Source organism: Eschscholzia californica, unplaced genomic scaffold (genome assembly GCF_041429995.1).
Source record: "Eschscholzia californica isolate CP2 unplaced genomic scaffold, dmEscCali1.0.p SCAF_3, whole genome shotgun sequence".
Lineage (NCBI taxonomy): Eukaryota > Viridiplantae > Streptophyta > Magnoliopsida > Ranunculales > Papaveraceae > Eschscholzia > Eschscholzia californica.
The window spans coordinates 56372616-56400588 of NW_028238420.1; the positions used below are offsets into that span (position 1 = coordinate 56372616).

General features: G+C 36.3%; 3 protein-coding genes, 1 long non-coding RNA gene and 3 other non-coding genes across 8 annotated transcripts; 1 reads left to right on the top strand and 6 right to left on the bottom strand.

Moving 5' to 3' along the window:
* The first annotated feature begins 956 nt into the window (after positions 1-956).
* Positions 957-5414, top strand: LOC147552169 (uncharacterized). The gene is made up of 2 exons (XM_086669981.1): positions 957-1065; positions 2530-5414. The coding sequence occupies exon 2, from the start codon at positions 2541-2543 to the stop codon at positions 5211-5213; it is 2673 nt and encodes an 890-aa protein (XP_086526107.1). The 5' UTR covers positions 957-1065; positions 2530-2540; the 3' UTR covers positions 5214-5414.
* Positions 5415-7713: 2299 nt separating this feature from the next.
* Positions 7714-15869, bottom strand: LOC147552170 (uncharacterized). 2 transcript variants are annotated; one of them, XR_015238199.1, is made up of 6 exons: positions 15492-15869; positions 15252-15394; positions 14704-15031; positions 14452-14544; positions 8341-8442; positions 7714-7834 (listed from the first exon to the last, which is right to left on the bottom strand). It is a non-coding gene; the product is annotated as an uncharacterized LOC147552170 (long non-coding RNA). The 2 variants fall into 2 exon arrangements; XR_015238198.1 differs by lacking the exon at positions 8341-8442 and having other exon boundaries at positions 14447-14544.
* Positions 15870-15906: 37 nt separating this feature from the next.
* On the bottom strand, positions 15907-20011 carry LOC147552171 (uncharacterized). Its single transcript, XM_086669819.1, has 10 exons — positions 19688-20011; positions 18039-18762; positions 17768-17917; positions 17407-17673; positions 17250-17315; positions 17111-17176; positions 16931-17038; positions 16557-16837; positions 16376-16466; positions 15907-16269 (listed from the first exon to the last, which is right to left on the bottom strand). Exons 2-10 carry the CDS (start codon positions 18759-18761, stop codon positions 16162-16164), a joined length of 1860 nt encoding a protein of 619 aa, XP_086525945.1. The 5' UTR covers position 18762; positions 19688-20011; the 3' UTR covers positions 15907-16161.
* A 207-nt stretch (positions 20012-20218) lies between these two features.
* LOC147552172 (small nucleolar RNA snoR14) lies at positions 20219-20302 on the bottom strand. The gene has a single exon (XR_015239083.1). It is a non-coding gene; the product is annotated as a small nucleolar RNA snoR14 (small nucleolar RNA).
* Positions 20303-20840: 538 nt separating this feature from the next.
* On the bottom strand, positions 20841-20976 carry LOC147552173 (small nucleolar RNA snoR80). Its single transcript, XR_015239038.1, has one exon. It is a non-coding gene; the product is annotated as a small nucleolar RNA snoR80 (small nucleolar RNA).
* Positions 20977-21021: 45 nt separating this feature from the next.
* Positions 21022-21118, bottom strand: LOC147552174 (small nucleolar RNA Z157/R69/R10). Its single transcript, XR_015239055.1, has one exon. It is a non-coding gene; the product is annotated as a small nucleolar RNA Z157/R69/R10 (small nucleolar RNA).
* Positions 21119-25850: 4732 nt separating this feature from the next.
* Positions 25851-27913, bottom strand: LOC147552175 (putative FBD-associated F-box protein At5g50270). Its single transcript, XM_086669424.1, has 4 exons — positions 27814-27913; positions 26727-27635; positions 26486-26638; positions 25851-26366 (listed from the first exon to the last, which is right to left on the bottom strand). The coding sequence occupies exons 2-4, from the start codon at positions 27615-27617 to the stop codon at positions 26001-26003; spliced, it is 1410 nt and encodes a 469-aa protein (XP_086525550.1). The 5' UTR covers positions 27618-27635; positions 27814-27913; the 3' UTR covers positions 25851-26000.
* Positions 27914-27973: the final 60 nt, after the last annotated feature.

Here is a 27973-nt window from a genome sequence, read left to right on the forward strand (position 1 = left end):
CTGGCTAAGAGTGGTTGTAGACTTCTAAAGACTGAGGAGAGATGATTTTTTGAAACCTTAGATAGAAGATTCATTAACTAAATGTTAAGAAATTATGTTTCCCAACTCTCAGGGTGTCAAAGAGACTAAGGCTCGCATGGAGGAAAGGTTCAATACCGGCAGGAACATGAGGTTCTTCACCAAGCTTAGGTATTCTAAGAACAAATAGAGAAAAAAAACTTTTGCTGAACTAGATGTCTCTTTGTTTTCTGCTTTAAATGACACCAATGGCCTATAATAAACTTGATTCAACAATTATCGGGCTTATCACATCATCTTGATATAACAATGCCTTGTAACGACATGTTTGTAGTTTACATTATGCAAACACATGTTAGCAAAACAGATTGTTGCAAACAAATGTTTGTAGAACTTGTTTGCAAACACCTATTTGCAAAATAAATTGTTGAAAACACATGTTTGGAGAACATGTTGTTGCAAACACATGTTTACAGAAAAAAAAACGTAAAGGGAAACAACGACGTTTTTTTTCTAGGAAACACATTTGCAGAACAAATTGTTGTAAACACGTTTGCATAACGTGTATTTTAATATTTGCACACTTTCTACCTAAATAATAATTTTCGACCTTTCTAGAAATTACCCCGTTTAAATAATTAATTTTTAAGAAATTCAGTAAACCATAAATTTTCTACTGGCTCCAAAATAGAGCACCAAATTAATCCCTTTAAGATGTATGGAGATAATTTTGTGAAGCACGAAAGATTGTGGGAAATTAGGTCAAATGACCTTTGACTGGGTCAAATTTGTTAAAATGACCCTCATTTTGAAGTATTGGTCAAATGACCTAATTTTAGCCTTAAACTTCCGTATTTGCCCTCGTTATAAAAGGATGTCTAGATAATCTAGACAACCGAAAATAACAAGGATATCAGCCCGAGTAAAACTCTCTCTCTCTAGTAGAACGAAAATCTTCCCATAAACTTCTTCGTTTACTTCTCATTCTCGCGCCGTTTCTTTGGATCGATAGTTGGTCTCTCACACACACTAATATCTTTGATGCAGGTATGGCTATCTCTCTCTCTGGATGTTTTTTTTTCGGTTCAACTATAGGGTTTAATGGAGCATAAGACACATCTCCTGTTTGATCATAGATCTCATTTCATGAAATCCATGATTTTATTAGTATTATATCAGTGGCATTATTTAAGTTTTATCTTCAAACTACTTCAATTAGGGTTTAATGGAGTCTAACTAGGGTTCTTACCCACATAATAAATATAGCACATCTACTGTTTGTCAAAATGCCATAGTGAAGATAAAAGTGTCTCTCCACAAGTTTCCTCCCAGATTGTTGCAGCTGTTATTGTTTTGTTACTTGTCATGGTTTCTTATCAATCTAGCTTCCATGATAGTTGGTTTAATTGATGAAGAAATACAATTAAACCATCTCTATGGTTGGTTTAATTCCATGATAGGTAAGATAGTTGGTCTTTCATACCTAGTATTCTCTATGGTTGGTTTAATACAATTAAAACATAATGATTAATCTTGATTGTCAATGGCATTGAGGTCATCTCTATGGCCGACTTATTCGAACCTGCAGCTATGGTTGGATTTTCGGATCATTTGATCGATCCCCAAAATACCAATTTTCAGACTATGTATAGATTGAATGTTGGTGGACAGTATATACCACCAACTAATGATTCTGGACTTACTCGTACTTGGTACGATGATTCTCCTTACTTATATGGAGCTGCATTTGGTGTTACTAGTGATGATTCTAATAAAGTAAACGTTCGGTTCCCAGTGGATATGCCTAAGTATGTAGCTCCTTATGATGTTTATAGTACGGCGAGATCTATGGGTCCAGATTCTAAACTCAACCAGAACTTCAACCTAACTTGGGTTTTCCATGAAGAAATACTAGGTCTTTCTTTTGTATACTAGTAATTAGATCCTGAGTTCCTAATTAAGATGATTGTGTATATTTATGTTGTGATAAAATTATTACTTGGGAATAATATTTATGTGTTTATAGAGGTGTATATTAATGTACATATTAGAAATTTAAGCATGTTTAATATTGATTTGGGATTTATTGGCTAGTTTTGTGACTTAATCATTTGAGAAGCTAGAAAAGTCATCAAGGAAGGGAATTCAGTTCAGTTAGATAGTGAAAAGGAAGAAGAGTTAGAGAAGAAGAAGGATAGTTAAGTTGAAATGCTAACCCAAGGTAGAGTAGAATGAATGAATGAGAAACATGAGTGCCTAAAGTGTTGGTCCAATGAAGAGAAAAAGTGTGTATTTATTATGTTAATCTAATTAAGAAGATAAACTGAAAAATGTATAATATTACTTATGATATTATATGAAGTATGGGTTAAAAAGAAAAAGTGCAATCATATCGAATTCATGTTATGTGTTTTCAATTTACATGTTAAATTCATGTCATGTTTGTATGTATTTTAGAAGTTGGTATTAATTTTACTACGTATACATAATGAACTTATCTTTGTTTTGTAGGGTAATCCGTAATGGAATCCGTGAGCATTTGGTTATTTCATGGTGGTAAATTAGAAAATGTGAATAACGAAATAAAGTATATTGGTGGTAAACAAGCCGGAATAGTTGTATCAGGCGGGACTACACTTAGAGAATTTCGTGAAGTTGTTAAAGATATAGTATGTGAAGATAGCACGACAAGTTTGCCAAAATTGAGTTTTATGGTTCCGGGGACGATTCAGAGTCCTTCACCTATGGAAATTCAGGTTGAGCGTGACTTCACATTTTTCTGGACACTTGTCAAAGGTAATTTCCCGAAGTGTATTCCATTGTATGTTACTATGGAAGGTGGTTCACACTCTAAAAACGTAGAAAAGGAATACCTAATACCAGAGGAAGTTCCTCAAAGAGAACAAGTGTGCTCGATAGATTTGAACATTCCATTCACTAACTATCCGACCACCTCACCAAACAGAACAGTTACAGAAGAACCTATGATCAGAAAAAGTGTTGAGGTAGGTGGAGAAGAAGAACCCGGAGATTTTAGACATGACCATTATTCTCTCGATGAAGAAGATTATGTGGTAGATTTGAGTTCTTCGGGTGTAAAGGAAGAACTCGCAGAAGAGTTAAAACCAGACATTTGTTCTAGAGAACAAGAAGACTATTTGTTTGATTTGAGTTGTTCTGAGATTTGGGAATATTCCGATGAAGTTAATTTTGATGTAGGGGGTGGATCATCTGATGATGTTGAAGTACTTAGTGAAAATCCATTTGGTAGAAGTGGTTGCGAGCAGGAAAAAGTTAAAGGTAAGGAGCCTTTAGAAGACTTAGGTACGGAAGATGTTGATGTGCCTATAATTGTTCCTTCTTTACATGATCTACCACCACTTCCGAGTAGTTTTGAATCTATGTGTAACATTTATGAAGATGAAGACGAAGGGTCAGGTTCAGGAAAGAAAGACTTGGGTGTGAAAGTGTATGAGGTATTTAAATGCAAGAGTGCATTAAAAGATAAGATGAGTTTATGGGCTGTCAGTGAAAAATTTGAGTTTCGAGTAAAGAAATCAACAAAGAGTTTATGGTCAATAGCTTGTGCAGTTGAAGGTTGCAGGTGGAGTTTACGAGCAATTAAAATCGGCGAATCTAATTTCTTTAGGGTGTCTAAGTTTGAAGACACTCATACTTGCAGCAAGATTGGCAACCTCCACCGTGTGCATAGACAAGCTACTTCTAGAGTTATTGGAGAGTTAATAAGGCACAAGTTTGTAGGAGTGAAACGAAAACACAAACCGCATGACATAATCCAGGACATACAAAACGATATTGGTATCACTATTAGTTACGATGTTGCTTGGCGGTCAAAAGAACGTGCGATTGATTTGGTGAGGGGGTCTCCTGATGAAGCGTATGCTGTATTGAGTAACTACTCAAATGAGTTGTGTCGGAGTAATCCAGGTACCATATGCCACATTGAAAAAGGTAACTCAAATCACTTCAAATTTTATTTTATGGCACTTGGTTGTTGCATACGTGGGTTTAAGGAATGCATTCGACCTGTTATTGTGATTGATGGGACCTTTTTGAAAGCTAAGTATCTTGGTACTCTATTTGTTGCTGCTGGTCTTGATGGAAACAATAACATATACCCAATTGCATTCGGCATTGGTGATTCGGAAAATGATGAGTCTTGGCCTTGGTTTCTATCTCATATACGTCGAGTTATTGGCGATGTTAACGACTTAGTCATTGTTTCAGATCGACATAGGAGTATTTTGAAAGGAGTTCGAAATGTATTTCCTAATGCAATGCACGGTACATGCATTTACCACCTTAGTAATAATTTGAAGGCAAAGTTTAAAAAAGATGATTTCCTTTCGTTATTTTTTAGAGCAAGCAAGAGTTACAAACTTTCAGAGTTTGAACGGATATTCCTTGAGTTGGATCTTGCTTTTCCAAACGTTGGTCGTTATTTGCGTGATGTTGGAGTTGAGAGATGGGCTCGTGCTTATGGGAGTAAGAGGCGGTATGATATCATGACATCAAACATAGCTGAAAGTTTTAATGGTTTGATGCGTGAAGCAAGGGAACTTCCTATCACACATGTCGTTGAATACATTAGAGCAACCATACAACAATGGTTTTTTGAACGTCGGCAACAATCTAGTACGAGGGAAACAATTCTAACCCAATGGGCAGCAGACAAGGTAACTTCACGGATGGAACAGGCAGCCCCATATTTCGTTATACCAATCAGTTCAACCGAGTTCCAGGTAAACTATGATCGTACAAGTGAAACAGTTGACATGCTTAATAAAACTTGCAGTTGTAGGGTGTTTGATCTAGAGCAACTACCATGTATACATGCTATCGCGGTTATTAAACGCGAGGACTTACACATTTACGACTATTGCAACAAATATTACTATCTTGAAACAGTGCGCAAAGCTTATGCCGAATCTGTGTTCCCCGTCACATCTCAATCGGGTTGGTCATGCCCAGACCTTCGTGATGATTCATTTATTAGACCTCCAACTACCAGACGTCGAGGAGGTAGACCAAAGATAGCAAGAAGAGAATCGCGCGGGGAGTCTTTACCAAGACAAAAGAAGACATGCAGTCGATGTCATCAATTGGGACATAATCGGAAGACTTGCCGTTCGAATGAAGCAGTTCCATCTTTTTGTCAGACCCTTCCTCTTTGATGCAATTGTAAAAACAAAATATCTTTGCTTATTAAGTTTTTTACAACCTTAGTTGTGTATTTGTAGGTGTATAACACGAGTTATTTGAACAAAAGTATGCAGGTTCAACACTTAAAGGAACTTTGGTTAAATATTTTGGAGTGATTGTAGTACAATTTTGATGTATGCCACGATGAATGAATATGTATTTTTGATTTGCAATTATTATATAATTTGACTAGTTAAAATTTGTATACGAAAAGAGTCCACGAGAAAACGTGAATCACAGACTGAGTCTAGACTCCTGCAGTCTGAGTCTAGACTCCTGCAGTCTGAGTCTAGACTCCTGCAGTCTGAGTCTAGACTCCTGCAGTCTGAGTCTAGACTCCTGCAGTCTAAGTCTAGACTCATGCAGTCTGAGTCTAGACTGTTGCAGTCTGAGTCTAGACTCCTGCAATCGTCTTGTCATCATTTTTATCGTCTAAGTTACTTACAACCATGGAAAAACATTAATTTACGCCTTGGAATACCCACATACATATCAGTATTCAAAAGTGCAACAAGTAAAAATCACATACACACAACGAGAATTCAAAGATTATTTTTCTTCATCGACACAACAATTTTTGTCACAGTAGTTGTGATCTCTAAATCTTTTTTCTCAGCAATTTGAGCTAAATTTTCAAACATATTCTCCAGCTGGGCAATTTCGTCGTCCTTCAATTTCCCGTTAATTGAGATATTTTCATTAGTCTCAATTGTTCGTGATGTCTCGCCCTCATCCCACTTAAAATATTTGCAACGTGACGAGCAATTGAAAAAATACCTACCATGATTTTCATTGTTTTTGTTGACCCTTAACCATTGCATTACACCCTCTCCACACCTCGGACACATTTTTCTTGTAGGGCATTCAACCAATTTATGCCCAGCATCTCGACAACTGAAGCAAATGCCGTCGTTAAATCCTCCCATGACTAAGTAGAAGAAGATGATAAAGAAGTAGAATAAGAAGATTGATAGACTAGTAGTAATAACAACTTTGTAATAGATGCTATCACCCATTATTATAGTCAATTGGAAAATGAGATTTATGGATTCTCCAAGCTGCCATGTGAGTAAATAGTTGTTTGATTGACGTGTAAAAAGTTGATTGATTGAAAGGCTTTAGTTGTCTTATTACTTTAACATTTAGTGTATGAATCAGTCTAGACTCGTTCAGATGCAGTCTAGACTGAGTCATATAATAGTTTTTTTTATCAAAATCTCCATCATTTTTATTCTTCACAATTGAATATCTGATTCTTATATTTAGCTTGTCATTATTCTTTTTATAAACTTACCCAAAAAGTTGATTGATTGAAAGGCTTGAGTTGTCTTATTACTTTAACATTTAGTGTATGAATCAGTCTAGACTCGTTCAGATGCAGTCTAGACTGAGTCATATAATAGTTTTTTTTTCAAAATCTCCATCATTTTTATTCTTCATAATTGAATATCTGATTCTTAGATTTAGCTTGTCATTATTCTTTTTATAAACTTACCCAAAAAGTTGATTGATTGAAAGGCTTGAGTTGTCTTATTACTTTAACATTTAGTGTATGAATCAGTCTAGACTCGTTCAGATGCAGTCTAGACTGAGTCATATAATAGTTTTTTTTCAAAATCTCCATAATTTTTATTCCTGAGATTCATTTTAGAGTTCTATATATGTTGTAATTTCATTACCCAATTCCACACTTCATCTACTTAAGTACACACTAAAACAATTTAAGGAACCTAACAATTCAAATCCATAATGAATACAGGTAATAACAACTTAAACGATTCTACCGTGTTGAATAGACGAAGATTCCAATTACGACAAATGGCTCGAAGATTGCAAGAAGAAGAAGAATTTTTTCGGAATGGTAACGGACGAAGAAATAGATTGACGGTGTTAGATTTAGAGATTCGAACCAGGATTCACCTACATGAGCAATGCATTAATTTAGGAGTTAGGGTTCCAATTTTCCGTGAAGCTGTCCATCTTCGAGACAACGCTAGAGACTATAACCGGGCTTTACTATATGTAAGAGAAGACAATGATCGAATGAGACTAAGGCTACTTCGTCATAGTCATTTGCGTAATGGTTTAGATGTCGAGCATTTGTGTTCTCCGTACTCGATGCGCAACGAGACAGACAATTATTCGGATTATGTTCGAACTATGTTGGGAACCAATATGGATATTTATACCGTTGGTTCCGACAATGAAGACGATCCTAATCTCATCGAAAATTCGTCTGATAGTGATGCTTTCTAAACCCCTATGTACTAGTTAAATAATTGTTTCTCTGTTTGGAAAAGTGTTTGGTTCATTAGTACGATTAGTAGTAATAGCGATAGGCATATGTGCCAATATGTATCTTTGCTTATGTGATCAAATGAACTTTTATTTTCAATCTACTCCAGACAAAACGTTGTGAATAAATTGTACGTATATAAAATGCAACATCAAAACATAATAAATTCCTACAAGAACACTAAGCAACATCCTTGCCCTTGCATATCTCATCGCACGTGCATTCCCATGAAGCTAATCCCGACGGACAACTGTGTAGATTATGGCCGAACTCATAACATAAACAACATATTTCATCCTACATATCATAACATGTGAAAAATTAGTAATCTTGTAAGAATATAAATTCATGAATGAAATTAAACCAACTTACTGTTGTTTCTTTCAGCGTCGCATCACATAACCATTCGAAAGTCTTACACTTATTATTTCCGCATAATAGAAAGTAACCCTTTCCTCTAACGTCAGGAGTAAACATTAATAACATGAATCCGTTGCAACCGTATTGACATACAGAATAGTTCCATCGACAATCGGTCAATAAATGTCCTTCCATTTTACAAGCTGGACATATATCTACACTTGAATTAGCCATGAAATAATTGTTGAGTAGTTGTGTTATTAGTTCATACTATTATAGAAATAAGTTCCATTCACACCACACATATTTATATAGGTATATTCTTAACTTTTTAAAGAACAAATCGGGTTTTGTTTTTATGTACTGGCACAATATATTTTAGTGTTTTCTATAAAAAGTTTTTCATTATAAAAGGGGTACAGGACTACTTTAATTTTACAAACCTTTTATATTTCTATCAAGCTTTACTTTGTCTCAAATTGTACAAAGTATGAGTAGTTCAAGTTCGATGGAGGTTTGCCAACTATGCGAAGAAACCACACACACTGCAACAAAATGCCCATGGATGTATTCAAGGTGTTCTGTTAGTACATGTATCGGCATTCAAAAGTTACATGTACTCGAAGGCCATCCGTGTCCTGGAAGAAGATATTTAGCATGTCAATTTAGTTGGTGTGAAACATTCAAGTGGCTTGATCATGCCATACACGAGTCAAAAACAACGAGTGTTAAACAAATCATTCCAAAGACTTGTTACTACTGCGACGAGGATAACCACGACATAAAAGATTGTCCATGGGATGGTTATCCATGCACAAAGCCTAACTGCGGAGGTTGGATGCGTGTTCACTCATCAGAAGATCGTGGTAGTCGTGGTCGGAAATTCGTTAGGTGTTTCAAATGCAACCAATTCGAATGGACCGAAGATGCATTGGCAAAACATGATGCTATCATGAAGAAACGCGGAATTCTCAAAGACACCAAAAAATAGGTTTGAGTACAACGATTAGGTTTCATAAAAGTTATATTTTCTTTAAAAAAAAAAATTGTACACAAAAAAAATTAAATGATTTAGATTGTGAGAAGAGAATATATTCTCTTCTATATATACCACAACAACTCCCTCTTTGTTGACACAAGATAGTTACCACAAAATCTTAGACTAGTTACCATGTCCATTACTACTCATTGTCAAATATGTAAGAGTTTAGACCATTCCGTTAACGAATGTGGTTGGAACTTTTGCTATTGTGAAATGGGTTGTTTCAGTTATATGTCGTTGATGTATGCTACTGATGCTAATAATAATGGGATAGGTTATTTCCTTCTCTGTAAGAACAAGAATTGCAATAGGTTTGAGTGGGTTTCTGACGCTAGAGAACGTTACAGAGTAGTAAGTATATTTCTGTGTTTTGTTACCAGTTACTAGTTTAGTTTACAACATTCTAAAATGTGCATTTCGATTATCTTTTGAATCACACAGGAAGCTCAACATAAACCATGTCCTGCTTGGGACGGTGATTCACACGACAGTACAATATGGCCAGCTGTATTGAATGCAGACCCAACCTCACATGTTCGACAACTATTTTAGTGCATATTAGTATTACAATAATACTATTCAAGCGCTTTAAGAGTTCTGTTACTAAGTAATGTAATAGTTATGAAGTATAATAAATGTAAGGGAAATTTTAAAAGGCCCCCCCGTTTTTGTTAAAAGGCCTCCCCGCTAAAAGAGCCCCTCATTATAACCCATTTGGTTATAGGGCCCCCTCTGCAAAGGAGCACCCCCCTCTTCTATATTTGACCTAACGGCAAAGTTAACGCCGTTAGGTCAAACTTAACCCAAGACCAAAATTGACCCTAAAAGACCATCTCCTTCCCACAACCAGTTTCATCCCCTCTCTCTTTCTATCTCCCGCCTTCTCTCTCTCTCTCTCTCTCTCTCTCTCTCGTGCTCTAGGTCTCTCTCGTGCTCTAGGTCTCTCGCCCTCTCTCTCATTCTTCACCATTACCAACGGTTAGTATATCTCTCTCTCCTTATATCTTTCTCTCTCTCTCTCTCTGTATATATGTCTCTAGATTTGAGTTCTGATTTTAGGGTTTTTATTAAAAAGGGGTTTTCGGTTTGTTGAAGGAGGGATAGTTTCATAATACATAGGGTTCTGTTATTTCTGATGTTGATTTAGGGAAAGTTTGATTTTTACATACCCAATAGTATAGTTAGTTTATATTAGTAATAGGGTTTTGATTGGATTGATTTCTGGATTGGATTGTATTAGTTGTTATAATGTTCATGATTTTTGTTTAATTTAGTTTAAGTTGGTAAATTTAATGCTTAAAAATCATAATACGGTCGTACCAGACCGTAGAGATTGAAAACACCCAATTTTATCTTCACCAAGCATAACTTCGGTCGAACCAGACCGAAAATATGACAAGATACGGCTCCAGGTCACCGTAAAAATGCACAGTAGCTACTGTGCATTTTTACGGTGGGCTGGAGCCGAATTTTGTGCACATATTCGGTTCCAGCCCACCGAAAATATGCACAGTAGCTACTGTGCATATTTTCGGTGGGCTCGAGCCGAATTTTGTGCACATTTTCGGTTCGAGCCCACCGAAAATATGCGCAGTAGCTACTGTTCATATTTTCGGTGGGCTCGAACCGAATTTTAGGCATCTCACGGCTCGTGCCCACCGTATTTTGGCCAGTAGGTCAATTTTTTAGGCATCTCTCCTCTCTCTCTCTCTCTCTTTAAAATCTCCCACTCTCTCTATATGAATCATCAACCTTGCCTCCTCAGAATGAATGAATCATCTTTTTTCTTTTTTCCAAGTTGTTTGACTTTATTTATATATCCTATTTTATCTTTAGTCATGTCTCAACGTGTCGCACAAACTGTAAGTGCGAGAAAGAGGAAGGAGGATGCTAGGAAGCAGATTGTCGACGGTTCGACAGGTGAAGCAGGTGCGGATCCTTTTCCAGGAGGGCCGACGGACCGTAGCGTTCTCAAGAACTATGAGAACCATATTGCTTACCAAATTTGGAATGGCAAGGTACGTGTATGTTTTTCTATTTTTCGCACTTATGAATGTTTAATATAATAATATATTGTTAACTTTCAATAAACGTAACTTTTATGTTTGTTTACGTAGGATCGTCCTGTTTTGAAACTACATAATCACGCAAGTGGCGTGCAAGTGGGGGCCCTTGAAAGTAAAAGTATACGGGATTCAAAGAAGGATCATGTCTGGGACATAGAACTGGAGTGTAAAGTAGTTCGTCAGAAGGTGGAAGCATCAGGACTTCTGCAAATCGCCAAATACTCTTACCAGAAACTTGACCGGGTTCTTATCACGGCTTTCACGGAGAGGTGGCATGAAGATACTAACACCTTTCACATGCCATTTGGAGAAATGACGATCACACTAGAGGATGTGCATCGTATTACAGGACTTCAGATTACAGGTCACTCAGTTCATCTTGATAATGATCATGTAAATGAATGCAATCTTCTGGTGAAAGGTTTAGGGGTGACACCTGAGGCTGCGGAAGCAGAATTGAAGACGACTAAGTGCAAGAGTGTCCGAATGTTGTGGTTGAGGGAAATCTGTTCGGGTAGCTTAGACAAAGATGACGCACGGAAGAAAGACTTTTGCGTCAGAGGGTACCTTCTCCATCTTATGGGCTCGACTCTTTTTTGTGACAAGAGTGGTTCGAAGGTGCCTGTTTGCTACCTTACATATTTGATGGACTTGACGAAGGTCCCTGAATATTCGTGGGGCACGGCTGTGCTTTCTTATCTTTATAGGCAGCTCGGTCATGCTTCCACTAAGGGTGGACAAATGGCGGGTTATCTGCCCCTCCTCCAGGTATTTCTCACATTATTATAAGTTGATTAATTTAGGAGTCTATCTTCTTGGTTACTAATTGTTTTCTTGTTTAGGCATGGATTGACGAGCACTTTAAGCTTGGTCTGTCGGATTTGAAAAAGGATTTCGACATTAGGCCCGATTTGCCTCTGATGGGTAGATGGACGGAGCATGATGCACATGGAAATCTAGATGACAGACTGGTTAACCTCCGAGAGATGATCGACGATTTAGAGGAGCGAGAGGTAAAATTCTATATACTATGGTATTTTGCATGTTAATTTGACATTGAATGAGCATCTAGTATAATAATTGTGTTATTTAGGTTATTTGGGACCCATATAGACTCATGGGCATTGGTGAGTCATCTCCCCCACTATACGCCTTCTACAGCGGTTGTATCGTATTTGATGATATTGCCGAGCCGTATCAACCCGAAAGGGTGTTGAGGCAATTTGGTGTGGTTCAACATATTCCGTCTGCCCCCATGAGAGCAACAAAGAAGAGAAGGAGTGAAGCAAAGGATTATGGAGAACATACATGGTATTGGGAGAACTGGGAACATCATGTCCTCAACGAGAAAGATAGGTCGCAACGGGTTAGTTCGGCTTGGGAGGTCGATGATAGATATGCTGAGTGGTTTAGTCGAATTTCACACCCGAAGGTCCAAAACCCAAACCATCGGAAGACGAACCAAGCACAAAGCTCACTCGGTTCGATTGCTTACTACGTAAGTACACATAAAGCATGTAATCTACTTTATTTAGTATTGATGGAAATACATGTTAACAGACTTGATTTTTTTTTTCAGAGAGAGGGTATTCGGCATGCCCTTGCTGCACTAGATTTGTCTGGGGTGGATGCAGGAAAGGAAATACTTCACCAAGTATTGAGGGAGGAGCAACTTCCAGAGGCACCCCAGAGGGTTCAGGAAGAAAATACAAGGAAGAGGACAAAAACAAAGGCCGTGGGCAGGAGGAAGACCTAGAACGGCTTTAGATACTTTTATATTTTGAGACCTATGTCGGAAACTTTTGAATGATGTCGGATACTTTTATAATTTGAACGGCTTTAGATACTTTATCTTTTGATATGTTAAAACGGTTGGTTTTTTATATGGTTGAAATGTTATATTTTGATATGTGCCAAAAGAGAGAGAGATACAAAAGAGAGAGAGAGAGAGAGATACAAAACTCCGCAAAAGAGATACAAAAGAGAGAGAGAGAGAGAGAGATACAAAACTCCGAGAGAGAGATATGCGCCAAAAGAGAGAGAGATACAAAACTCCGAGAGAGATATGTGCCAAAAGAGAGAGAGATACAAAAGAGAGAGAGATACAAAAGAAGATACAACTTTTCGGTGGGCTAGAGCCGTTTATGTTGCTAAAAACGGCTCGAGCCCACCGAAAATATGCGCAGTACCTACTGTGCAAAAAAACGGTGGGCTCGAGCCGTTTGTAGCAACAAAAACGGCTCTAGCCCACCGTATTTTTGCACAGAACCTACTGTGCAAAATTACGGTGGGCTCGAGCCGTTTATGTTGCTATAATCGGCTCTAGCCCACCGTATTTTTGCACAGTACCTACTGTGCAAAAAAACGGTGGGCTCGAGGCTCGAGCCGTTTTTAGCAACAAAAACGGCTCGAGCCCACCGTAATTTTGCACAGTAGGTACTGAAATTATCGGCTCGAGCCGTTCTTATTTTAAAAAATAAAACTTTACCTTTGATCAAAAAACTTTACGTTTAAAAAAAAACAACTTCAACTAACAGTTAGTACTAAAAAAAAAACAACTTCAACTAACAATGTGAGATTGTTGCACAACTCCGATGAACTTTCCCCGTCGATGATGGTCGCCGGTGATGTTGACAATTCCGGTGGAAGAAGAGGGAAGAAGAATATAAGAGAGGAATTTCTAGGGATTTGGGATCTAGGGATTTGGGTTTTAGGAAGTTTAATAATTAACAACTAAAATGTTAATGTGGGTTAAATACACCCTTAAAGGGGGTTTTTTTCACCCATTCAAAGAGGGGGCCCTTTAACCAAGCCAAGTCAAACGTGTTTTACCAAGTCAACGATAACATGGGGAGGCCTTTTAACAAAAACGGGGAGGCCTTTTAAAATCTTCCTAAATGTAATTCGGTTTGTTTTAACGTAATAGGCAACATCGATACAAAGTGTCTAGACAGAGTCTAGACAGAGTCTAGACAGAGTCTAGACAGAGTCTAGACAGAGTCTAGACAGAGTCTAGACTCAGTCTACATTTGTGTAGACAGAGTCCAGACTTAAACGATTCATGAAATATTTGAATGCAGGAAGAAAAACTAATTGGAATATATGATTCATAACATATAAAAGACAAGAACCGAAATACAGACTTTTCCACAACCAAAGACTTGTCCACAAAAAGCACAAGAAACGAAATTCAAACAAAAAGGCCAACTGTCTAGTAATAGACTTTTTTAGTCATCGATAGCATATTTGCCAAAATCAAAGATAAATATCAACAATATGTGATGAAGCTGACAAGGAGACAAAAGACCTCTCTATTCATGAGAGAAGGGAATCTTCTAGCGAAAACCCCCATCGAACGAATATGCCAGAAAACATATGCCAAAGGGTACGCGAAGTCCGATCAGTTGTAGTTACTCTTTGGTGTAGCAGAAATCCACTTGCCTGACCTGGATATTGTGAGTAGACTGGAACCGCCAAATTGGTTGCTTCCCTCTCTGCACTAGAGCAACCTCTTCCCCTTTCTTTACCATCCCATGCTCCTGAACAAAAGACACCACATGTTTCAGACACACAAAATAATGAAATACTTCAACCTAAGAGATTTCACATTATATATGCAGAGAGAGAGAGAGAGATGCTACAAACTCTAATACTTCAAATTAAACTTCAACGATTTAAACATAAAAAACCAACTTGACCTTTGTTTGGATCGACTCAAGCACTCCAAAATGTAGCTCATCCACGTATCATTCAGGTGGATCGGCCAATCCCAACTCTTAGGACTTAGAGCTATAAGTAGAATAGGTGAAACTCAAAAAGATCCAGCAGCTCCGAAGCAAGGGAATTTATAGAGACAAAGTTATCGAGTTTCTCTTCTGTTTATCCCACAACAGATTTATTAGTTCAATACTAGGAGTCGTAGTCCACTACACAACTCGGTCAACAGGGGAACTTGCTTAGATCTCAAGAAGGTCATGTAGAGGATTAGTGCACCAAATTAGGGCTCAAACTCCTTCACTCCTGAAACTACACATATAAGCAACACAAACTATACAACATTCATCAAGGAGCTCGGGATTCGACAAAAAAATTTAACCAACATCGAGCAGTGAGTTACGACAAAAAGAGATGCATGATTATCATGGTTATGTACCTAGTTTTAGTAATTCATTTTTTTCATGATAATGTACCTAGTTTCAGTAATATATGAAGTAATATGCTAACACACTAAGATTCCAACTCGTACCTTATCTGAGACTGTGGTAATTAAACAACTTTAAGCATAGGTTGCGTCGATATTCGGTTATATCATTCAATGACCAATCAGCTAATGGTTCTCCAGATGTTAGACAATCGAGTATCTTGAGTAAATAAAGTCCGCAGTCATCCCTGTGGTACAAATATGACAGTCCTAATTAGTAATAATACAGTTGTTAAGTGGCCTAATATAAGTTATAATAATATCAATTTGTGAGATAAACATTACGAGTTTTTTTGTTGCGGAACAAATTCAGCGTGTTCGACTGCCCATGGATTCTTCTTCACGGTTTTCTTTTCTTCTTCGTTGTCCTCCAACATTTTCATTAAAAATGGCAACATAGACTTTAAAAAACTCATACCCCTGGTCTCCCGTCGTCCCTCTCCACGATTTGAGTCGTACATTAAGATCTTTCTTTCTTTAAGGTGAACAACACCTAGGACCCAATGATTACCTTTACAATTAACCGGGAAATATATTTGGTTTAGCATCTTCCATGATTTGCTTCCTAGTGGAAGTTCTCCATTCAAATATTTCAAACATCTGGCTTCTTCGCCCGACAATGGATCTTTCCGAAAACGGGGTTTCTCGTGACGAGTTTGTAGTAGTTGATTCGACAAAAAGAGGAGAAAACACAATATAAGTCATCAATATTAAATCATGTTTATAACCAAACTACTAAGAGTAGCAATGAAGATAACCAAAACACGAAAGGGGCACACAATGAGTCTAGACTAGTTACAAGCAATACTGCTAAACTAAATAAAAAAGTTCTAAGCATTAACACTTAGTCCCTAACGCGACTGAAATCTAGGATACAAGAGATTGACAAAAGGAATGAAACAAAGGGTTATAAAAGATGACACACATGATACAAACACTTCGTAATACATAATAATCACAAACTTACAGAAAATAAGCAGTCGGTCGTTGTCCAATCCAACCCGAATCTTGAAGGGTCACAGTTTCTTCTTGTACGGTAGTAATGCAACCCAACATCAATTTGCTGCAAGATATGAATGATAGTGATAATCAAGTCTTTCACTCTCTCATTAAATTAGACTACAAATTGTATAAATATAAACAAAAACATAACTCCAATAGTCCTATACCTCGCATGTCAACCAATGGTTCTGCATCCATAGCTCTTTAAACCATTTACCTTCTACGGTTGCAACGCCAACATTTATAAGTACGTTTGTTCTGTCAAAGGTACTCATGAGTCAAATATATAGCTATTATAATTATGAAGAGAAAATACATATTATAGTAAATTCTAAAATAGGTACTTACTCGTGCTTCTTCCATGCATGTACCCACGACATAAATCTAATAGTATCGTTGACGTCAAATGTTTCACGGACGTTACATTTTTTCCTTTTCATCCCTACGTAAGGTGATTTATTAATTTGAATGCTATCTCTGGGAGGTCTTAGGGCTACAGACAGATATTTTTTTAATAAATCGTCTACTTCCTTCACTCGAGCATCGTTAACACCATTTGCATCTTCATCTACCTTAAACACCTCACTAAACACGCTATATATCGTGTCTAATGACCCTTCGGTCGCATCCTAAAATATAAATAAATTAGGTAGAGGAATCAAAAAGAACCAATTATAATACTCTCATAACATAAACTTTTAGCGTTGCGTAAGTTTTATTACCTCCATCAAATCATTTTGCAATTGGGGGCCGGATTGACCTTCTCTCATCTCAGACAAAGGAAATTTCTTCACTCCATCAACATCATCTCCCACCACATCTGTCGCAACCTACAAATTTTGTTCAATAAATACCTTCTTTGTTCAAATGATTACAAATTCTAACACACGCATATATTTTACCTTTGTAGAACATTCATTTTCCATTTCATCAAGACGATCATCTACATCATTATCGCCTTTAGTATCCTGCAGTAAACCGATATGCAAACTCCTCAATATAATGAAATAGTTATGCAACTACACTACCAAATAACGTTACCTCCAGAGACAAACGGTCATGGAACTCTGAGAGGTTCTCCTCTGCATTGGTGTCTTCTACATCATCCTACGGTAAGCAATTTTATTGTATAAATACCTTGTATGATGTAATCTAAATATAGTTCAAACAAAAAAGGAAACTACTACTAATTAAGTACCTTTCTATCCATTTCGGACATAAGCTTCTGTGATTTCTCTTCCATATCTTCTTCAGATCTCTGTAATCCACCACAAACACATATTTTTTTTGATTCCCAATTTTTTATTATCTCGTCACGTCGACGAAGATCTTCTCTTAGGTCAAAAATCTCTTTCTTAAGTAGCTCGGTTTCGCTTCGTGGCCTCTCTAACTCTGAAGTCTCTTCTCTATCTTCTCCACCTTCTCTATCTTCTCCACCTTCTCTACTATAAGGTGTCACTTCCACCTAAAATCATTGGAAGATGAACATGTTAGTATAAGTAAATATAGGGTTACAAAGAATACGTGAATTATAAGAGGATTTGAGACAAACATCTTACATTTGGATCTACAAATTTTTTCCTTAATGATTCAAAAGTGGCAGGTTTGCATTTGGATTTCCACTTAACGATGGGAGGATCGCCATTCCCTCCAGCTTTTCGGTTTGCGCATTCTTCTGCAACGGTGGGTAGGCATTCGTATGCCCAAACCTGCAATCAATTAGAACAAACACAATTTCACAAAGCTATTCTTTAATTTTAAAAACTTATTTGATTTGAACTCATTGTGTAAAACTAATAAAACTTAGAAAATAAAATCAAATAACATTACCAGAAATCCAAATGGGCAGCCACTCAAATAATAAGTTATTCCATTTTCCTTCTTCTCTTTCTTTGATTCCATTGCACGAGGCAATGCCTTCTTCAGGCAAGATAAAGTGCGTTGGAAAACCTTAGGACCCCATGGAAATTTATTGAATTTCTCTATATTATCCACCAACTCTATATGTTCTGTATCCACACTCGTCCTACGAGCATCTTTACCTAACAAAAAATAGTCTAGACACAACAATAAACAAAGCTTAACCTTATCTACATCAACTTCACAGTCTTCAATACATCTCTTTAAGACTTCCTTGTTAATGCTTGACTCTTCAGAAAAGTATTTCTCTCTCAATGATACCTCGTCAAGATCTTCCTCCATGTCTTCTACAACCGTGTCTTCTTCATCTACTTTCTCATATTTCAACCCCATAATCTCAGAGAAGTCAACAACTGAAAACTTCAATTCCTTCTTACCCACGAAAAACTTCATCGAACCATCATCCATATCCGATGATTTAGTTTCACGCAGCAACATGTTATGCACAAGTACATAACAAAACTTGAGGTCATTTACATGTAAAAGATGTCCAAAACAACTTTCTTTGAACATTTGCATTTGTCTATCATTTGTCAAGTTATCTTTAACATATATCATATCCTCGATCCTTGAGATGCACGTCACTTTCGCACGAGGTGCTTCTTTAGTCTTTAACGGTAGGTTACGTGTCATCCTGCATAACAAATAAGAAATCATATTGTCAACCTCCAATTTTAGTACTAAATATAACTTACCCAAACAAAATTTAAACAAACACCATTTTACAATCACATATTGATGTGCATTCAAACACAATAGATTCCTATGAAGAAACATGTCTAAGTGAACAATATAATAAACATGTGTTTATGGCTCGGACGTCTCATATTTCCCACTTCACTAAGACAATATCAGTTTACCTAACAAACACAATAACACCAAACATGAAAATTTCAGTTGAAAGGTAATGGAATCATACCCTTGTTTGTATAAATAAATGATGAATAACTATGCCAAAACATGAACAAGTGACCAATTTGTGGGCACATTAAAAGGCAAAATAGATATCAAACACTTGCCACGAAATCCTCAGAAATTTTCCTAGTTGTTCAATTCACTTTTCTTTAACTCCGTTCCTCAAAATTGCCAGCAAATAACATTTCTTTGTAAGCCAAAGGCAAAAGCAATCAAATTCATAGTGTTTATATGCATAATATACTTATGAGCTGAAGTATTCAAGTTCTCACAGACATTTCATCAAGCACAATGAGTGCACATTATCTAATCTTCTACCCTTATGATCTAAACCCTAACTGAATTACCTAAATGTGAAAGAACGAGTAGTTCAGATCAAAATAAAGGTTTTTCACATCAAAATCGACGGGAGAAAAAACCCTAAGTCCCCCATGTAATCATCACAACGAGTGATACATACAAACAATTCAAATTTTGCCCTAGAAACCTCCATTAACACCCACAAACAACTTCTTCTATAGTAGAAAGCTTCACCCACAAACAACTTCTTCTATAGTAGAAAACTTCTTCAAAAAAAATCTAGGGTTTTAGGAAATAAAATTTGGGGGTTAGGGTTCCTATTTTTAAGAGAGATAGAGGAATACCTGAATGAAAGAGAGTGATCGATTGAGAGTGTTGCGTCAGAGAGAGAGTTCGATTCAAAGATATTGGCCGAGAATGAGAAAGATGAGAGAGCCTTGCCCCTTTACTTTTCCGGTCGACTAGAGAGAGAGAGAGAGAGAGTAAACTCTGATTTTTACAAAGATGAGAGATTGCCCGAGAATGAGAAAGATGAGAGAGAGAGAGAGTGATCGATTGAGAGAAAAAGATGAGAGATTGCCCGAGAATAATCGAACCAGAAGGAGAAAGATGATAGAGCCTTATCCCTTCACTTTTCCGTCGACTTGAGAGAGAGAGAGTAAACTCTGATTTTGGGGGAAATTAGATAGTCTAGATTATCTAGACAATCTTTTATATTGAGGGGCAAATACGGAAGAAACAGGCTAAAATAAGGTCATTTGACCAATACTTCAAAATGAGGGTCATTTTAACAAATTTGACCCAGTCAAAGGTCATTTGACCTAATTTCCCAAAGATTGTACTAATTTGGGGGGAACATAGATAGAAAGAGAGAAACGATCAGAACCTGTCGAGATTCAAGAGTAACATCAATTATTAATCAGTGGATTGACAGACCATGAATTTTATCATCATCTCGTTTCTCCTTTCCCCAAATATCTCCAAAACTAAAATCTCCAAACATCCTTCTTATTCTACTCTTCTTCCACCACAACTGTGATTTATCGCCAACGAGTATTAGAAAGGTTGAAAAAGTTGGGAATTAGAGATTGAACTTCTATGGTCGATCTCTATCGAGAACCTAAATTTTGTGTTGATTCAATTACTAGGTCAGATCAGCCAAACTACAAAACCTAAAAAATCTTTATTGTAATAATGAAAAGACATGTTTCAATCTCCCAAATTCTTAAGTTAAGATATAAACTTTCTAACGAAAGTATAGTGGAGAGATAGAATATATGATTAGTGTAGGAACTATATTCATCCCAATGGCACTTAAATAAGCCAAAGAGTCAAACTCAAGTCCCATTTTTAACTCCCTTTCTCTTCCAAACACCAATCCCATTTTTAACTCCCTTTCTCTTCCAATCCTTAACCCTAATTAACTTTGGGGAAAAAAATCTAAAAACAAGAAACAACCCACCTAATTCCCCAACCCTAACCTTCGTATATATAGCAAAATGTTTGTGGCGTTTCCACGATCAATGAAACAGATAAAAAAATCCATGGATCAGGATATTTTCCACAATATAATTTTAATCTAGCGCCCGAGCCATTACACCGTGAAGAACTGATTTAATCTTCCGGAATTGGTAAATGGGCGCACAAATTAGATTTGAAAATCAAATATTAACTAAATCGTAAAGCTCAGACAGCCAAGGGTTTGTCTTCAATTTCTAGGGTTTAATCCAGAAATCAGAAACTCTAGTCCACTTAAGCTTCATCACTGCAACCAATTTCAGCTAATACATGATGATAAAAGAAGAAACTAAGAAATTTAAAAATGAAGAAGAAACCAAGATATTATGTGCTTAACCATATGGAGAAGAAAAACCCTAGATGAACCATTCGGAGAGATGAGTGATAGATTAGTAATGTGGGCATGTATTTATAAAGATACAAAGTTTTGTTTAGGGTTTTGATATATGCATGATTTGGCTGGGCTTAGGGGCGCCTTTTAGAACTTTTCCTTTGATAAACTAGAAACAAGATTTGTCATAGCCTATTGGGGTGGGAATAGGGCGGGCAAAGGAACCCATTGGTAGATAATATGATATACTTGGGCAGACTGGTGTGGGCTTTTTTTTGTTAATATCTCGTTGTCAAAGCCTGCCTATGTATACATGTATATACACACACACATAAATACATGATTTATAATGAGAATTATTTGTGTTTCATTATAAGATAATTCTCACTATAAATCATGTATTTACGTGTGTGAGTATATACATGTATACATATGTATGATATATATATATATATATATATATATATATATGTATAATTGTATATATGTGTGTGTGTTTGTGAAGGCCTTGTACGACATATTCCAGGAGTACTTAAAGCGCGATAAAGATTTCGACTAATAATAGTTTATGCCCCAAGATTTCGACCTAAATAAGAATTAACTATCCACAAAAGAATAAAAATAAAAACATATCAAGAGAGATAAAGAGAATTGACTTGAATTGGAAATTGTTGATTTCATGTAATAGTCCTGCATGGGAGAATGGGTATCTAGCAACCAAGAAGATAAGGTCTAAGTCTTCTCCACTTATTGTCAATTGGTTTTGAGTTAGATGACCACAAACTTAACATGGTACCAGAGCTAGGCGCACACATAATAGACTTAAAAGCCACATGTGCTCCACGTCGTCCAAAAAAATACACGTGTTACGCTCAAAGAACGCCAAACGTGAGGGGGCCTGTGAGAATATTTCTACATGGGAGAATGGGTATATAGCAACCAAGAATATAAGGTCTAGGTCCTCTCCACTCATTGTCAATTGGTTTTGAGTTGGATGACTACAAATTTAACAAGATCAACTTTCTAAGCCTCTCTGGTTTCAACTTGGAGCCCATTTGATACGTACAAAAATAAAGTGGGAAGCGCTTTTTGAAACTCGCCCCTCTATCCTCTCTTGAACTTACTCTCAACTGATCAACTCTATCTTTAAAGCAACTCACCTCTCGTGTCTCTCTCACTCTTTCTATTTTTCGTCTATGTCTCTCTCTTTCTCGTTCGACATAAAGGGGCTGGATTTTGGCGTAGATTTTGGTGCTTTCTTCCCCAAATTTAGAATTTCAAATCATGTTTGCAAACGTACCCAAACCCAACGAACAATGCGAAAAAAATCCCATCAAATACACGTAATTTCACGTTAGAAAAAGTTATTTTCTTTTCCATCCTAAAAGTTAAAAGTTGATTTTCATATCTAAATACACAGAATCAATTTAAAGGAAACCTTATTTAGCAAAATTTTAGTTGTAGACGTAACTCTTAAAAAGATACTCTAGAACTTAAGAATCACCAATCAATCCCTAATTACTCTCTTATTTTGCTACACCAATGACGTATGATTTAGCTTGGTATTCACTCCATTCAACACATTCCCATCCAAAGAAACTGGAACAACACCATTAAAATTCATCCTATGACTCTTCGTCTTCCAAAAAAATATTTGATATCTCAACTCACACCCTAAACTCACCCTCAAATCCACTGTTAGGTTTAAACCCTCCCGGAAAACCGCTTTCCAAAACTTCTCTGGTAAACCTCTAACCCTAATTTCTCTTTCTGTACTCTTCATATGACCTTGATAAAACCCTTGTATAATACCACTTCCAATACTCCCATTACCATAAAATAATTTGACACTATTATCATTGTAATAAATACCCATCCCTTTATTAGGGTTTGAGATTTGGAACTTGGTTATAAGAGTGGTATTCCGATGACTGGTATTGTTGAAAGAAGTGGTATTCCGGTGACTGGTATTGTTGAAAGAAGTGGTATTCGGTTCATGAAGGTTGAATCCGACTATGGTGAAATTAGGGTTTTTGGGAATGAAACAGAGCCAAACTAATACAGAAGCTAACCCTAATACGATTATAACTTGAAGAAACCAAAAGAAGTAATCACAACGAACCATGATGATTTAGAAGCTAAAATTTTCTGATTGATTATCTCAATTTCTTTGATGGGGTTATATTAGTATTTATAGAAATCTATTTAAGATATTTTAGGAGAGAGAAAAAAACGGAATGAAGAAAGGAAACGAAGATTAAAAGACTCCTATAGTCCTATATATAACGTAGACTTCGATTTAGGGTTCTACTATATTTGTCTAATAGAACTCTTCTTCTACTAGGCTATAAAACAAAAGGTTAATTATGTTTTCACCCCCCAATTTATGATCAACTTACTGTTTTAGTCCCATAGGTGTCCGCCAATTCGTTTACTTCGCTAGGCCTGATTTTTTAAATAATTTCTTTATTTTATCCACATCATCTTTATCTCTTTCTTACATTTCACTGCCACTCACTCACTTCATCCCTCCACCTCCACATCTTCTCTTCAGTAACGTAGCCGACAGTAAGTTATTGGCGACCTTCAAATAAAAAGAAAAAAAAGTTCTGTTGGCAACAATGTCGTAGTTGTAAGAGAAGAAGAATTATTTTTGTGAAGTTCGCTGGAAGAAGTTACCGGGCAACGACTTTAGTGAAAAGAAAGAGATGAGGTGGAAATATAGAGAGATAAAGTGGAGGAGTTAGAGAGTAAAATATTGGAGACAAATACAGATGATGTAGATAAAAAAAAAAGAATTACTTACAGAAATGTCACATTTAAGGATAGTTTTAGGAAAAAACTAAAAATTTAGCCTTTGAGAGCAAATCAAACAACTGGTGACAAATTGGGGGCTAAAACAAAATAAACTCCAAATTATTTTTTTTATGATGGGTTGTGTTACTAGGGAACCAACTGTGGTTATGGCGGCCGGGAGTAATTTTGTTAAGTCACTGGTTGTGGGCCTCGTAGCATGTCAGTGCCAGTTCTTAACAGTGTGGGTGTGTGGGGCTAACTATGTAAGAGCATCTCCAACGCAAAATTCAAAAAAAAAAAAAAAATTCAATTAGTCCTACTTCTCAAGTTTTAATTGAAATTCTCATCCTTAGGTGACAAAAATAGAGATCTTCAAATCTTATATGTCTCCACTGCAAAACTCTAAACTTATATTTTCACTTATGTGACATTGTTATTTTTGTAAAGAAATAATTAGTTATTTTAGAAATATACGAAGACTTGATTTCTATTGGTTCAAATTCAAATAAAGAAAAGAGTATGGAAACTTCGCGTGTTTACGAAAGCTACACACTCCACATTTTTATTGCTTGCTGATAGGCATGTTGTTTCTTTCTCATCTAAATACTTATTCTGAGTCATCGGAAAAGATAACCTCCTCTTTATCATATTGGTGGATTTATATATTATACGTATGCATTTTTCTAAAATTTGACTAAAGTCTGAAATAAGATCTTACCCGAATAGAGAAAACTGTTGTAAATCTTGTGTATTGGTTTATCGTCATATTTTAAACAACGATAATTCCAAATAAGAATCGTATTTTAAATAATAAAATAAGAAAAGAGGTAGAGAACAGAGAATAGTTTAATTAGAACCGAGGCAAAGGATCTCTTTCCCTAAGATAATAATTCACCTGTTTAATGTACCAACAATATAGGCGATTTGTCTCCTATGATACAACAGAATTGCCTTTTCGGATCAGAGGTACTTGGATTTGAAAATCTTTCGAACGTCATTAAGTATTTAAAACTGAATGTCTTAAACTCTCTTAATTCGAAGAGAACCTTGAAGTCTTATTTCATGGCTTATTTAAAGGTGAGAGATGACCGTTAACAAACAGTCACATTTGGAGGGAACAGTCAGAACCCTCTTGAAGAGAGAAGGTACTGATCCACAAGTTTAATCTTGTCAGTCGGATTGACTTTGGTATAAAAATAAAAACAAAGGCTTTCTATGCTCCTAACAACGTTGCAAAGTGCGTGTGGGCGCCTCTAAAGCGCCCTAAACGCCCACACGCGTGCGCAGTGCAAACCACGCAAAAGCGTTGGACGTTTATTTCATTCATACTATAGTATGAGAGAGCAGCTTATTATAAACATTTCATCTTCCTTTAGTTACCCGATATGGGACTTTCCTTAAATATTTCACATCTTTGCATATTTAAACCCAAACTTCGAAAATTAATATCTTATTCACACAGAATGGGTTTTGAACAAACCAAAACTTGAAATTCAAGATCTCGACGAGAGGAGTGCAACAATACGTCGTTTGAGTTGTTTCGACAATGGAAACTTTATGAAAAAGACAAGCAACGCTCCTGCTGGAGTGTCGATTCTTACAAAAACAACAAACACCGTATTACTCCAACTCAATGGACATATCTACTTTTCCCTTTGCAATAAAATTTCTGCTGCTTAATTTGCTTCCACTTTACCACAAAGTGATCATATGTGAATGATAAACCCTACTCTTTTTAAATGAAGCATTTCTTCCCGTTCGTTCTACTAGTGTTACAACCATTTTACTACTTTAATACGAACAAGAATATTGTCATTTTCCATAATCAAACCCACAATGTTTGAATCTGAAAAAGAAGAATATGAAGAATGAGAACCAATATTATGACTTTATTCAACACGAAAAATTCATTCCTATATCCTCATTCACTCCTATAGGTATTTCTCAAAAAAAATAACCTTATAGGTCAACATGGACTTCCTCCACTTAAAGTACATAAAATTAAAAAAAATCTACCAAGTTCCTATATATTTAATCTTAATCACACAACTTGTTGAAGCTTTAGGGAACCGTAGTTTTTCATCCAGTATTTTCATTTTCTCCTCCATAATCTTCATTTTAGACTCCATTACTTCCATTGAACCCTTCATTACTTCTACTTCAGACGGCTTTCCTGACAAGACGTAAGGACTCATATAAATCGTCATAGTCTGCAGAACTGTTGCATTTTTCAGGAAAAAATCCACCACACACATCTCCCTTTTGTGCCCTTCAAAACTATGAAATTCAACGGATTTTAAACTTAGCAACAGAGAATTAGGCACCGTATCTAGTGTTGATTCTTCACCATCACCGTTAGATAAGTACTGGGGAAAGACCTAAATAATAACATAATCCAGCCTATAAATTTATGACAAATTAAACATAACTATAACAACGATACTTGTAACTGGTGCAAAATGAATAACAAGAAACAACTATTCGAGTCGTGACTTGCCTTTTGGAAAACAAGTGATTCTAGTTTCGGCAACTTTCCGAGCAAGTTGAGTAATGACTTGTTAGTAGAACAAAGGAATTCTGCATTCACTTCCAAATGGGTCAAATTGTCAAATGTAGGTAGATTGGTTGAGGCATCTGAAAGGCAGAAGTCCTAATCAACAGGAAAAAACCAAAGCTTGTAAGAATTACATAAACAGATGTATATATATATATATATATATCAAAAAAATTCGACATACCTTAGGAGTACATGAAAGCGATAGATGCTTCACATTACTAAGCTGTCCAAGAAGCTTGATTGCAGTTATTTTTTCCCTACTCGTAAACGGTTCTTTGTTTGGGAAAATGCATATATATGCGTCAACGAGTGATGAAGGACTAGAAAGAACATTTATATGTGCAGGAGAACCTTTATACGAGAGGTACACTAAATTTGGTGCCGAAATATTGATTAAACACTGTTCCCAACATAACAAATGTTTTAAAGTAGGAGATGAAATGGTTATCTCATTGTTCCACTTGCAGCCTTTCATAATCAATTCTTCTAGGGTTGGGAAGTTGGAAAAGAGTCGTTGACATACGTCAGAATTGGTCCAACGGAGTCCACGAAGCTTAAGAATCTTGAGCCTTGGAAAATAAACAGATTCGGGAAGATTGAAATCTTTGGCATTTGTTAATTCTAACCTAGTTAGCGACTCGGAAGTAATAAGACAGCAATTCAATAAATCATTCAATGGATTTTGAATAATGAGCTCTTTAACTTTGTGCATCAACACAATAGAGATCCAAGTTTCTATCTTAGAGAAATACCTGCTTAGTCCCTCACAATCTAGATAGAATTTTTGAATATTTGATATGTCATTAAAAAACAATGTTCTATCGACAAAGTTCACGAATTTAATGGCGTATAAAGGACGTTGTTTGAACGGAGCATGCCTAAGCCAATAGCGAAAATCAAGAAGATGGATAGAGGTCCACAATTGCATCCATCTTTTCGATAATACGCAAGTACTAGCAGCAATTCTGGTTGGAAGTAAAGAGAGGATATGATGAAGGATGTGGTCTGGTAAGTCACTAATCATATCATCATCATCATCATCATGTAGTAGCTTTTGTTTTTCCAAAACCATTATTTCCAAGATAACTTCCTAACATACAAAATTTTGTTGTTAAAATAAACCCAATTAACTACTACTACTACTACTTTTTGATTGACAAAAGATGAACGAAACCCTAGATATTGATATATTAATTGACATATTCTATTTGTCACAATTGACTTCTGAAAATCAAACCCAATCAACTAACAGGAGAAAGCATGATTACCTTCAACAATGAAGAATCTGGTTTGCTGTAGAGAGAGAACACCAGAGAAGGGTAGTTTGAGAAACCTAGCTAGTGAAAGATATTCTCCTCAAATACCGTCAAAACAGATTTTCAGAAATCAGTCCTCTTAAAAGTGAACAACTGTTCTTTCACCCCATAG